Below are 11,535 nucleotides of genomic sequence, written 5' to 3' on the forward strand. Positions count from 1 at the left end.
GTGTCTGGTGTAATGACAGGAACACAAGTTAGGCCCTTCCCTGGTCAGAAGAAAGGATGTAAAGTCTGTATGGAGTTTTGTCCTTCCAGCATGGGATCAGCTCCCTCATCATGTGGCATTGCTGCTGCTAATGGCCAGCAATGGCTGAGGTGCCTGGGAGCTGCGTGGCCATCCCAACAGACCTGTGTCAAACCTGTAGGCCCTAGCAGAGGTGTCTTCAGGAAGGACATGCCTGGAGTTGGAGAGCTCATGCTGCCAGTAGAGGGGCTGCAGATTAATCACTTTCCTTGTTTAAAATTAGGTTCTCTGGTGTTGAAGGACTCATCCTCTTGTCTTGCAGCTGTGGGTCTTCCCCCTGCCTTGGCTTGATAGAAATCCATCTGCTGTCAGAAATCTCTCTGCAAGATACTTACCCTGCCTTCCACACCATGCCCATATACATGTATCCAGGCTCTGGCAGGGGAGCAGCTCCAGCCCCTGCTTGGCCTGCAGGCCTGTTGTGAGGACACAAGACCACCAGAGATGGTCTTTGTAGTGGCCGAGGGTGGCCCATCACCCCGCTCATGCAGCCAGCAGTGGTAATGCTGCTGCAGTGGGTGAGCATGCCCTGTGCTCCCTTGTTCTAGGTGTGTGACTTTGCACTCAGGTGTGCTAAATACTTGCTGCTCAAGCGTGGAGAAAATGCTTAAATGGGACTCCAGTATCTTGAACCTTATCTCATTCAGGAGCGGCAGCAGTCGGAGTGGAGAGCCAGTTTGGCAACTGGATGTAAGTATTCTCATAGGGACAAAATACCAGCTACCAAAGAGCATAAACCAAGAGCTGGAGGCAGAAACTGGGCAGCTTTAGCTAGAGAAGGGCTTGTGGTTTGCAGGGGTGGAACAGGCTCCCTGGGGTGCCGTGGGGTTGGCCTCAGGGCAGGAGTGATGTGGGTGCTGCTCTGACCCCTGCTATAGCACCTGAGAGGTTTTCTTAAAGGAACTGCTAAGGGGCAAGGTGGAGAGCCCTTGCTTGGGTGAGCAGCCAGGTATAAGGTACCACAGAACTGGTCAAAACAGGCCTTCAGAGACAGGGGCTGCTTGAAGCGTTCATAAATGTGGGGTGGTAGGAAAAAAGGGAAAGGCTGCTGATGGCACAGAATTACTTGTGGTGGACTGAACTCTTGTTGGGACTATACCAAGATCTTTCTGTGGTGGTATTTTGATAGGGAAAGTGAAATTCATTGCTAGGAAACACTGAGAAACATAGAGGGGGGAGGGCGGGGGAAGCAACTGCAAATACATTGTGATGGGGTCTGAGACAGCAATGCAACTCAGGGCCGCGGGAGTTGTCCTGGGTGGGTCTGTGAAACGAGTGCCTCAGCCACTGCCAAAAATGCAGCTGAACGCAGAGAATTACCGAGATGGGGAAACAAAGAGATAAAGTATTGTGGCACCGGGAACACCCAAACTTAGTGTGCAGCAAGCAGGAAGGCCTCGGTGCAACGCTTGGGGCCGTGCCTGCAGCACTCGGCAGGTCCCCGGCCAGCTGCAGACCAGCTGAGCTGAGCCCTGGGCCGTGGGGTGCTGAGGCGAATTCTGCTCACGGGGGTGACAGAGTCGGCGAGATTCAACCTCCCAGGAGGACCCTGGGCTGGAGCAGGGGGCTGTGGGGCAAGTTCCGGGGGCGGAGCAACCCATGGGGGCCTGGCCCAGCTCCTGGCCCTGTGCAGGCACAGGGGGCTGAGGTGCCTGTGGGGCTGGGGGTGTCTGAGGAGACTTGGGAGCCCTTGGGGTGCTTGTGGGGCCGAGGGTGTCTGAGGAGACTTTGGGGCCTTGGGATACCTGTGGGGCTGGAGGTGTCTGAAGGGGCTTAGGTGGCCCAGGCTACCCGTGGGGCCGAGGGTGCCCGTGGGGCTGGGGCTGCGTGGGGGGCCCGGGTGCCCGTAGGGGCCCGGGATCCGCTCGGGGGTCGGCGGGGCCGCGCCGCTCTCCCGCGGCGGCGCCGAGGCCTGGCGCAGGCCGGGCCGGGGCCGCTCCTCGTCCCGCGGCGCCGCGCTCGCCCGCGGGCCCGCGGCGGAGCCGGGCGGCGGCGGCCCTTCCCCGCGGCCGGGAAGGACCGAGGCCCGCGGCGGGGGCGGGCGGCCCCGGCCCGCTCGGCGGCGCAGGCCCGGCCGCGGCGGGGCGGGGCGGGCGGCAGCGGCGGCCCCGCCCGGTGCGGCGGCGGCGGGCGGAGCCGGCGTGCGGGCGCGGCCCTGCTCCCTGCGGCTCTCGGCGGTGCGGGCTGGGCCGGCCGGCAGGGCCCCCGCAGCCCCGGCATGGGCGCCCGCGGGCCGGCGGCGGCGGGGGGAGGCGGCGGCGGCGGCGGCGGCGGGGGCCGCTGACCGCGCCGGGGCTGCGGGAGGAGCCGGCGGGCGGCGCGGCAGGGCCGGGACGGCGCGGCAGCCCCGGCCGCGGTGAGTGGGGCCGCCGGGGCCTGGCGCGGGCGCGGGGCCGGGGGCGACGGTGGGCGGCCGTTGGCGGCGGCGCTGCGCGTGGGCCCGGGGGCGGCACGGGGCCCCTCGTGCGGCCGGGCACGCCCCGACACCCGCCGCCGCGCCCGGCCCGGCCCGGCCCGGCCCCGCTGTGCTGCTCCTCGGGGAGCCCCAACGCGCCCGGAGGCCTCCGCCGCACTGCCGCGGCCCCCGGGAGCCGAGCCCGGCCGGGGGCGGCGGGGCTCCGAAATCAGGAGCAGCGAGGCGGGAAGCGCCGGCGTTGAGGAGCGGTGGGCGAGGGTGCCGTGGCGGCAGGGCCGCAGGCGCTGCCCTGGCCGGGGCACAGCCAGCCCCGCGACCGGGGAAGGGGGCCATGGTGTCAGCTCTTACGGTAACTGCTGCCTCCTTCTCCAAAGCGCCATCAGCAGTAAGTACAGTGAGCCGGTAATTGGCTAATGCTGTGTGTTTCGATATGGAATAATGTGATTTGAAGGCCCTGTCGGGGAAGCGCTCTGGAAAGCTGCATGCAGCGGGAACACCCTTTAAAACTCCGCTCTGAAAGTCTCCCGTAGCCCTTCCAGGAGCGGGTACTTTGTCCTCGGTCCATTTCTGCTTTTCCAGGAAGTTTCTGCATTTCCGGTGTCGGGGACTGGAAGATTCGCAGGAGGGGGGTTGCTTTCCCCGGCTGTGCCCGCTGGCTCCGCTCTGCGAGGTGTCCCCATGGCTGGCATGGCTCCCGCCCGGCCTCCCCCTCCTGGTGCTCCGGCGGTGGCAGGTCGCCTCGGCTTCCCCAGCGCTGCGCTCGGCCTCTGGCAGCCCGTGCGGCGAAGGCCTTGCGGTGCGGGCTGCGTCGTGTGTGACGGCCCCAATGGACCTGCCCGCTGGGAGTTTTGCTCGCGTTTTTCGCCTGTTTGTGCCTCCATACCATCCCGTGGCCGCAGTTCAGTTGAGTGCTTCTGCTTTTGTTCGCGTCGAGGCTGCCTCCGGCTCCAATGGCCTCCTCAGTGGAGAGGGGAGGCCTTTCCGTGACAGCAGGCGAAAGGCCACGCTCAGGCACGATGGTTTTACAGCTGCTAGGTACAGGTTTGGGAAACCGGGGTGATGGGAGCAAACGGGCCGTCAGCCACACTGCGGGCTGAGGAACAGCACGTGGGTGCCCTCCAGCCTGTCGCACCTCGTGCTCCTGCCTGCCTGCCTGCGCAGGCAGCGTGGGCTGCACCGGTGAGAGAGGGGCTGCGTCCCTAAAACCTGCTTCTCCCTTCGAGAAGTGTTCTCCTGCCCGTCCCTACGTGCCTGATGGCTGAGCTGACGTGGCTCCGTGCGCTACGTGGTGCTGGTTCGGTCGGCCTCATGCAAAGGCTGTGGTTTGGAGAGTGTTTCCGGCAGCGGGGACAGGCACCGGGGCTGGGGAGCAGGCCGGTGCCCATGTTGGGGGCTCCACTCCGCCATGCAGCGCGGTGACCATGGGAAGGTCCGGGAGGACGTTAGCCGGCTCGGCCTCCATTGTGCCCCACATGCAGAGGGTCTTTTCTAGAAAATGCCTGGCGCTTGGGAAGCGTCCTGGCCCGTGTGTGCAGGGGGAGCCAGGAGACGCCCGCCTGCAGAGCCTGAATCTGCGCCGTGCAGCCTGCGGCCACGAGAGAGGCAGGGGAGCAGTTGTGCATCGGGCCCGGAGACTTTTCCAGCTCCTCTCTGCTTGCTCACGTGCCTGCTGTGGGCTCCCAGGGGGCCAAGCCTGGGGTTGGCTGCGTTTGGGCAGAGCTTGCTGCGGGGAAGCAAAGCAGAAACCTGGGGAAACCCGGGGCCACGGGTGGCTGACGTGCAGAGAGGGCAGCTGGGGGCCTGCTGCTGCGTGCGGCTCAGGGAAAGCACCTGGGACTGGGGCAGTGTCCGGGGCAGCGCGTGGCAGTGCTGGGAACGTGGCTCGTGCCTGTACCGGTGGGGCCTGGGGGCTGGGATGGTGCTGGGAGGTTGCTCGTGTGCACAGGGTGAGCCGGGGCTTGGCAGCCCTTGGGCACCATGTGTGCCCATGGGGCCATGCTGCCTTTCGTGGTGGGGAGCCTCCAACCCCCGCATTGGCCGTGGGGCTGGGTGGGAGGCCCGGCTTCGCGCCTCAGCGCTGCTCCTGCCCCGCAGGCTCCGCTTCTCGCACTGCCATCGCTGCAGGCTCTGTGCCATGCCGCTCCCCAGGAGGCCCCAGCGGCCGGGCTTGGCAGCGGCCCGCAGGCTGGCCCGAGGCCCTGGGCTGCTTGCCAACACCCTCGGGTCCTAATTGTGCTCCTGCTGGGGGTGCTCGCCCTGCTGCAGCTTGCCTGCTGCCAGGGCTCTCCCGGGGGCCCTGCTGTGGCAGTGCCCCGTCCCCGTGTCCCCCAGGCACTGCTGACCCGTGTGCGTGTCCCTTGCGGTTACCCCTGCCTCGTCCTAGCAGCTTGTCCACAAGAGGGCTGAGGACAGGGAGCGGGGCTGGGGACTGGGGTGCGCAGAGAGGGTGGGTGTCCCCCCTGCTGCCGTACTGCGGGTCTGCCCTGACACTGGCCGGACCAGAGGGCCAGCAAGGGCAGGACAGTTTGGCACGGCCAGGGCTCTCCGTGATCCTCCGTCCACGTTTCCAGCAGCCGGCTCTGGCCTGGCTCCAGGTGTCATGTGTGAGATAAGGGGACCTGGCTCCCGACAGCTCTCTGGGGCACGGTGTACCGGGGGGTGTGGGAGGGAAGAGGATCCAAGCAGCGGGCCGTGAGCCAGACTCCCTCAGGCACAGCGGGACCCCTCGGCTGCTCCCCTCCCCAGCTCTGCCAGGACATGCTCCCTTTCGGCGTGGCGGCCACCTTGCAGCTGCCCGCTCCTCTCGGTGCCCCTGACAGCCGCCGGGCGCCTCTTCAGGGAGAGCCCCCGCCAGCGTGGCAGTCGCTGCTGGCCCCCCCTCGCTGCTGGGGTGCAGCGGCAGGGATGTGAGCAGGGAAAGGCAGTACCTTGGGAAAGGGTGGCCGGTGGGGGCACCCGGGGCACCCTTGCGGCACCCCTGACTGACCGTGTTTTGGAGTGTGGCCTTCTCCAAGGGCCCAGCAAGGCCCTTCCCCATCTCGCGCTGGGGGACCACAGACCCCAAGGGGGTCTGGGAGCGGGGCCAGCCTCGCCGAAATCGGGGAAGCCCCAGGGCTGGGGACCGGCTGCGGCTGAGAGGGGCAGGGGGGTGGTAACGCTGCCCGGCATGGTGCAGGCCCTGCGCCGCTTGTCCTGGGTCGCTCCTGCCTTTTTCCCATTGGAGGGGTCAGGCTGAGCCGTGGGCAGGGCGGGCTCTGCTGCAGGCTGAGTTGGGGCTGAAATTCAGTCCCAAGAGGTCTGAGTCTTTCTGAGATCGGGTGAAAATACAACAGTTTGCATGAGGTGCTCTTAAGGGAGATGTTAAGGCACCCCAGACAGACAGCACAGTGTAAAGCTCAGGGCACCTGGTGCCATCAAGGCCCAGGACACCACTTGCACATGTGGTGCCCCTCAGGCAAGGGGCCATGCATGTGCACTCCCTGCCCACAGCTGCCTGTGCATGGCCGAGGGAGCCTTCCCTGGGAGCTGCCGCAGGGCCGGACTCGTCTCCCTGGCGGGGAGGAGATGGGTGCTGTGGGTGTGCTAAGGCGAGGAGGCAGGGTGGACACGGCTAGGAGCAATTGTGGGTGCAGGGGGGCCTGATCTGGCCAGGAATTGGAGGGAGCTGGGGTCTCTGTCGCTGCCGGGTTTGTTGCAGAGACTCCGCAGCTGTCCCTAGCTCGTGTTTGGCACCTTGTGCTTCTGGTGTGTTTGCAGCTGCGCTTTCAGAGCAGGGGGCTGGAGTGCAGCATCCCCACGGGGTGCTGTCTGTGCATACAGAACGGTGAGCCCATCACCTTCCCGTCAAGCCTGAGCTGCTCAGGTTGCCCTGCGTCATTAGGGTTGGGTTTGGGTGGCACAAACAGGTGCTGAGCAGGCGGAGTAGGGACGTGGCTGGCTGTGTCCTGAGTGTGGGGTGTCTTGGCAGGATTGTGACCGTGGTTGGAGCTGCCCCCCTGCCCTGCTGAGCGCACATGTCCGCCTGCCCATGCCCAGAAGATGACCAGGCTGCTCTTGGGGGTGACCCTGGAAAGGATTTGCAAGGCTGTGCTGCTGCTCTGCCTGCTCCACTTTGTCATCATCATGATCCTCTACTTTGATGTCTACGCGCAGCACCTGGACTTCTTCAGCCGCTTCAACGCTAGGAACGCCTCGCGTGCGCACCCCTTCTCCAACTCCTCCCGGCCCAACAGCACTGCCCCCAGCTATGGGCCTGCCGGCGCTGAGCCCCTGTCCCCCAGCACCAAGCCCAGCAGCAACCAGTCCGTCACAGAGAAGCCCTTACAGCCCTGCCAGGAGATGCCTCCTGGCTTAGGTGAGATGTGCAGGGCAGGAGTGGAGGAGTTGGGCTCTGGCTTTGAGCATGGGGCTGAGTTGGGTGCTGGTGTGTGTCCCTTTCCCCCCTGGGCATAGCCTTCCTGGTGGTCCTGGGGCTTGAGCAGTGCAGGGGCCATTGGAGAAAACCAGGCCTAGAACTAGCAGCAGGACACCTGGTTCCTTCAGGTTTTGTCGTGACTTGCCCGTGCTCTCTGTGCCTGTCTGGGAAGAGCGTTGGGTGTCCCCCATCCTCAGCAGTGCTAGTGCCCCTTGCAGGGTTGCAGTTTGCTTTGCCAGCCTAGCTGGGAGTGGTGGGTGTTCAGGACTGCAGTCGTGGCACAGCTGGCCATGGTCCCCAGCTGTGTCCTGTGCTGCTGGCATCACCCTGCCCTCGCTTTTGCAGTTGGGCGGCTGCTCATTGAGTTCAGCTCCCCCATGACCATGGAGCGGGTGCAGCGGGAGAACCCCGACGTGCGCCAGGGTGGCAAGTACACCCCCCAGGACTGCCTCCCCCGGCAGAAGGTGGCCATCCTCATCCCCTTCCGGCACCGCGAGCACCATCTCAAGTACTGGCTGCACTACCTGCACCCCATCTTACGCCGGCAGAAGGTGGCTTACGGCATCTACATCATCAATCAGGTGAGAGGGGCAAGGATGATGGGGCTGGTGGGGTTGGGACAGGCTTGCAGGCATTGCTGAGCTCCGCAGCCACATGCTCTGCTCTGCAGTATGGCGAGGACACCTTCAACCGGGCCAAGCTGCTCAATGTGGGGTTCCTGGAGGCACTCAAGGATGACGAGGAGTACGACTGCTTCATCTTCAGCGATGTGGACCTCATTCCCATGGATGACCGCAACCTGTATCGCTGCTATGAGCAGCCACGGCACTTTGCTGTTGGCATGGACAAGTTTGGATTCAGGTTGGTGCCTGTGGGGCTGCAGCGTTCCCCCAGCTCCCCTGGCAGTGGACCCTGCCCCCCTGGCAGGGACAGGATGGCCTTGCAGGGCTGACACGGGCTACCCACTGCTTGTTGCCTGGGGCAAGAGTGAGGGTCAATGGCTTGAAGCGTGGACACAGGATGGCAGAGGGCACAGAGCCTTGGGTGGGAGAGCCTGCAGGGAAGGGCTGCTTGTCCCTGGGATGCAGGTCTCCTTGATGCTGGCCCTGTTCCCAACTTGCTCCTGGGGGCTGATCTGTTTTTTCTCACTCTTCAGGTTGCCTTACGCTGGCTACTTTGGTGGTGTCTCTGGGCTGAGCAAGTCCCAGTTCCTGAAGATCAACGGCTTTCCCAACGAGTACTGGGGCTGGGGGGGAGAGGACGATGACATCTTTAACCGGTGGGTGCCTCTCCCCTCGCCAGCATTGGCTCAGGACTTGTAGTAGGGGTATTGGGGGTGTGCTGGGATGCTCTGCTCCCTGCTGAGCACTGGCAGGCACTGTCACCAGCCCTGGAGCTGCTGAGATTGCAGGGGACATGGTGGGTCCCTGCCACACAGCAGGGAGAAGGTTGTTGCCTACAGCCCTGGGATGCTCCAGCCCTTGGGGAGCTGTGCGGTCAAAGCTGGCAGGGCTGGTGACCGTCACACTTGTGCCGTGGATCAAACCAGCCTGTCTGAGGGTATTGGAGAGCAGGGGGGGCTGTAATGCATTCCTCGTGGGGTAACTTGCCTGGCACAGTAGGGCCCAGCCTCCTCCTGCCGCTCTTTGAGGGCAGCGTGCTGTTATTTCAAGGCGGACTGAGCTGTGTGAGCAGGAAGGCAGGTCTGTGGGCTCTGCTCCGCCCTGGGATCTGTACAGAAACTTGAAAGTGGCTCTAGAGTGGCGCCTCAGCACCGAAACAGGCATTTCTTCAGGCAGCCGGTAGGCTGCAGCAGATCTGCATGCAGATCTGTCTCCATGGCTGTGTCCCAGCGTGCACGCTCTGCATTTAGTGCAGGAGCTGGAGAGCTTTATTTCCAGTGCACCTCATGACGCTGCCCGGCTGTACTGGCTGCTGAGCAGTGGGCGGCTGGTGGTGCACAAAGGGCCTTTAAGGCTTGGGTGAGCTAAAGACCCATTGCAGGTGCTGTGTGTGTGGGCAAAGAGCTTGTGGTTTCTGCTCAGAGGTAACTGCTGCAGTGAGATGGTCCCAGGGGCTCTCTGGGGAAGGACGGTGCAGCGTGCCAGGCTCTCGCAGAGATTTAGGCAGCCCTTAAAATATGAGGAGGGCCATGAGGGGTCCTGCATCGCCACCCAGCTGCCTGGTACCAGAGCCCTTCAGCTTGCTCGCTCCTCTGGCCTGAGGGTGTCATGTTGCTGGGACCAGGAGAGGTTTCTATTCACAAGCTGGAAGCTCTCCTGCTTTCCTGTTCCCACTTGGCCTCTCAACTTTAAATGAACTGTTCTGGGAGGAGGAAATCTTTCCCCACCTGCTGGCTGTTCAGACAGAAAAAGCAATTGAGGCCAGAGCTGTGCTGCACAAAGGGCACTGGTATTTGGAGAATGTAAACAGCGGTGGCCGCAGAGCTGTGGCAGCATAGCAGTGTTTGCTTAGCGCAGGCCAAACAGCGATGCGCCTGCAGAGCGGGAGGTCACCTGGAGCGAGTGGCCTGGGCGCTGCCCCAGCGCCAGCCTGGCTTTGCTTAACTCACTCGGACTAGCGCAGAGCAGGCTTAGCACGCTCTCGTTTAACTAGGGACAGCTTTGTTTTTAATGGGGGGAAGAGTGTGTGTTGTATAAAAGCCGCATGTGCAGCTGTGCAATGGAGCATGCTTGGGGGGCTGCGGGGGAGGGAGCCACAGCTGGGCCCCCCGTGGACATGGGTTTTGGGTACTCCAGCAGCCCACCCTGCCCCGTGCCAGCCCCCCAGCTCTGCTCACAGCACGGGGTGCTTGGCCAGACTCTGGCAGCCCTCAGGATGGCATGTGGGAGACAAGGGCTGTCCCCAGAGGTCTCTGGGCCAGGGACGTGTCCTACCCTGGTGCCCATCGGTGCACTGACCTCCTGCTCTGCTCCCGTCCCAGGATCTCCCTGAATGGCATGAAGGTGTCGAGGCCCGACATCCGCATCGGGAGGTACCGCATGATCAAGCACGAACGCGACAAACACAATGAGCCCAACCCGCAAAGGTGAGCTGAGGGGCTGGGGGGAGCCAGGACACCTGGGCTCTCTTTCGTGGGCAGTCGCTGTGGTGCCTAGGGTCAACTGCCACCCCTGCTGTGTGGCCAGGGCTCCCTGCTCTGCTCACGCACACTGAGGTCCAGCTGTGGGCACGCTAGTCTTGCTGGCCCCACAGCAGGCACCCCACCTGGCCCCTGTCTCATCCTGCTCCTGTTTCTGCCAGATTCACCAAGATCCAGAACACCAAAATGACCATGAAGCGGGATGGGATCAGCTCACTGCAGTACCGGGTGGTGGAGGTCTTGCGCCAGCCCCTGTACACCAACATCACGGTGGAGATCGGCAAGCCGCCCCCACGCCTGGCCCGGGGCTAGCGCTTGCCCCCGCGTGCAGAGCTGCGTGGAGCCGACTCTCAGGCCCCCAGGCCCGGAGCAGGGCCCTGCCCTGCGGCCGGCGGCTCTGTGCCTGGGCTGGCTGGACACTGTGGATTTTGCCCCAGCCTGAGAATGAAGACTGGATGGGGATGTTTTCTGCCTACTCTGCTGCCTTTTGGAGATGGCTGCACCCAGCCCGCCCTTTGGTACTGAGGATTTTGCCCTCCTTTTTTCCCCCTCCCCGTCCCCACGAGTGTGTTTCCAGGACGCCCACCCCATGCTCCCTGTTGGCTGAAGAGCCTGTCTGCCCCACGTGCGGCTCCGGGCACAGAGTGATGAGACAGCCCCTGCCCTGGCGAGGAGCCCCCTGCCCGCATCAGCCCCTCCACCGCCCCGGGAAGGCTGGACGAGATCCTGGCTGCTCCACCCTGCTCGGAGTCCCAGCAGGCGCTGCAAGAAGCGGGGTGCAGGCTTCCCCCTTCTCCCCGCTGGAGACATCACTGCTCTGGCCGGCGGCAGGAGCAGCCCCAGGCCCCCCCAGGAGGCAGGGATTGGGGTGGCGGTGCCTCCCCCAGCCCAGCACCGCCTGCGCTGCTCTGCACGCAGACGCGGCTCGCTGTCTTCCTCTGCTTTAGTCTGGTGCTTAGAGCCGGGGCCCCACCTCAGCTCTGCCCAACAGAGACCTCCGGCTAGCAAATGCCCCTCTCTGTGCCTCAGTTTTCCTGGGGCTGCGGGTGGTCGCCGCAGCCCCCCTCCCTGAAGGCGGACGCTGCGTGCGCGTGCCCCCAGGGAGGCTCCTGCCTCATGGGGCCATGGTTACCCCTGTGTGCTGGCCGCGGCCCCCCCTGGCAGGGGCTGACGTGGGGGGGCTGCCCCACAGTTCCTTCTGGCGGCAGCACCCTGGGGGCCGGGCTCGACCTCGGCCCTCGGGCAGCCTCGGGCTCCCCTGCCCGCTGCAGCCCTCTGCGTGGGAGGCGGTGGGAGGAAGGGCCCAGGGGGGCCGGCCAGGGCCCCTGGCACCCCCTAAAGCAGGACAGGAGCAGCCAGCGCCTCGGGGCGGCGAGCAGGGGCAGCATGCTAGGGCCGGGGGCGCCGGTGACTTTTGTACATTTGAATGTCTGACCCTTTTTTTGAGCGTACGTTGAATGCAGCATTCGGTCGTAGAGACCAGGGTTTTGTATTTAATAAAAGTTTCAAAAGTTTGGAGGGTTC

General features: G+C 64.3%; 1 protein-coding gene across 2 annotated transcripts; it reads left to right on the top strand.

Annotated features, from left to right (window-relative positions):
- Positions 1–2,187: 2,187 nt before the first annotated feature.
- B4GALT2 (beta-1,4-galactosyltransferase 2) lies at positions 2,188–11,525 on the top strand. 2 transcript variants are annotated; one of them, XM_064516104.1, is made up of 7 exons: positions 2,188–2,434; positions 6,462–6,848; positions 7,254–7,489; positions 7,579–7,769; positions 8,065–8,187; positions 9,853–9,957; positions 10,173–11,525. In XM_064516104.1, the coding sequence occupies exons 2-7, from the start codon at positions 6,533–6,535 to the stop codon at positions 10,321–10,323; spliced, it is 1,122 nt and encodes a 373-aa protein (XP_064372174.1). In that variant the 5' UTR covers positions 2,188–2,434; positions 6,462–6,532; the 3' UTR covers positions 10,324–11,525. The 2 variants fall into 2 exon arrangements, with proteins under 2 accessions (XP_064372174.1, XP_025952583.1); XM_026096798.2 differs by lacking the exon at positions 2,188–2,434 and adding an exon at positions 2,739–2,879.
- Positions 11,526–11,535: the final 10 nt, after the last annotated feature.

The sequence above is a fragment of the Dromaius novaehollandiae genome, chromosome 8 (assembly GCF_036370855.1).
Source record: "Dromaius novaehollandiae isolate bDroNov1 chromosome 8, bDroNov1.hap1, whole genome shotgun sequence".
Classification (NCBI taxonomy): Eukaryota; Metazoa; Chordata; class Aves; order Casuariiformes; family Dromaiidae; genus Dromaius; species Dromaius novaehollandiae.

What these genes read in the sequence shown, in the direction of transcription:
- B4GALT2 (XM_064516104.1), top strand. Translation starts at nt 6,533, where the DNA reads ATGACCAGGCTGCTCTTGGGGGTGACCCTGGAAAGGATTTGCAAGGCT. An exon ending in GGAGATGCCTCCTGGCTTAG is followed by an intron (nt 6,849 to 7,253) that starts GTGAGATGTGCA and finishes TCGCTTTTGCAG; the next exon opens with TTGGGCGGCTGCTCATTGAG. An exon ending in GACGATGACATCTTTAACCG is followed by an intron (nt 8,188 to 9,852) that starts GTGGGTGCCTCT and finishes CTCCCGTCCCAG; the next exon opens with GATCTCCCTGAATGGCATGA.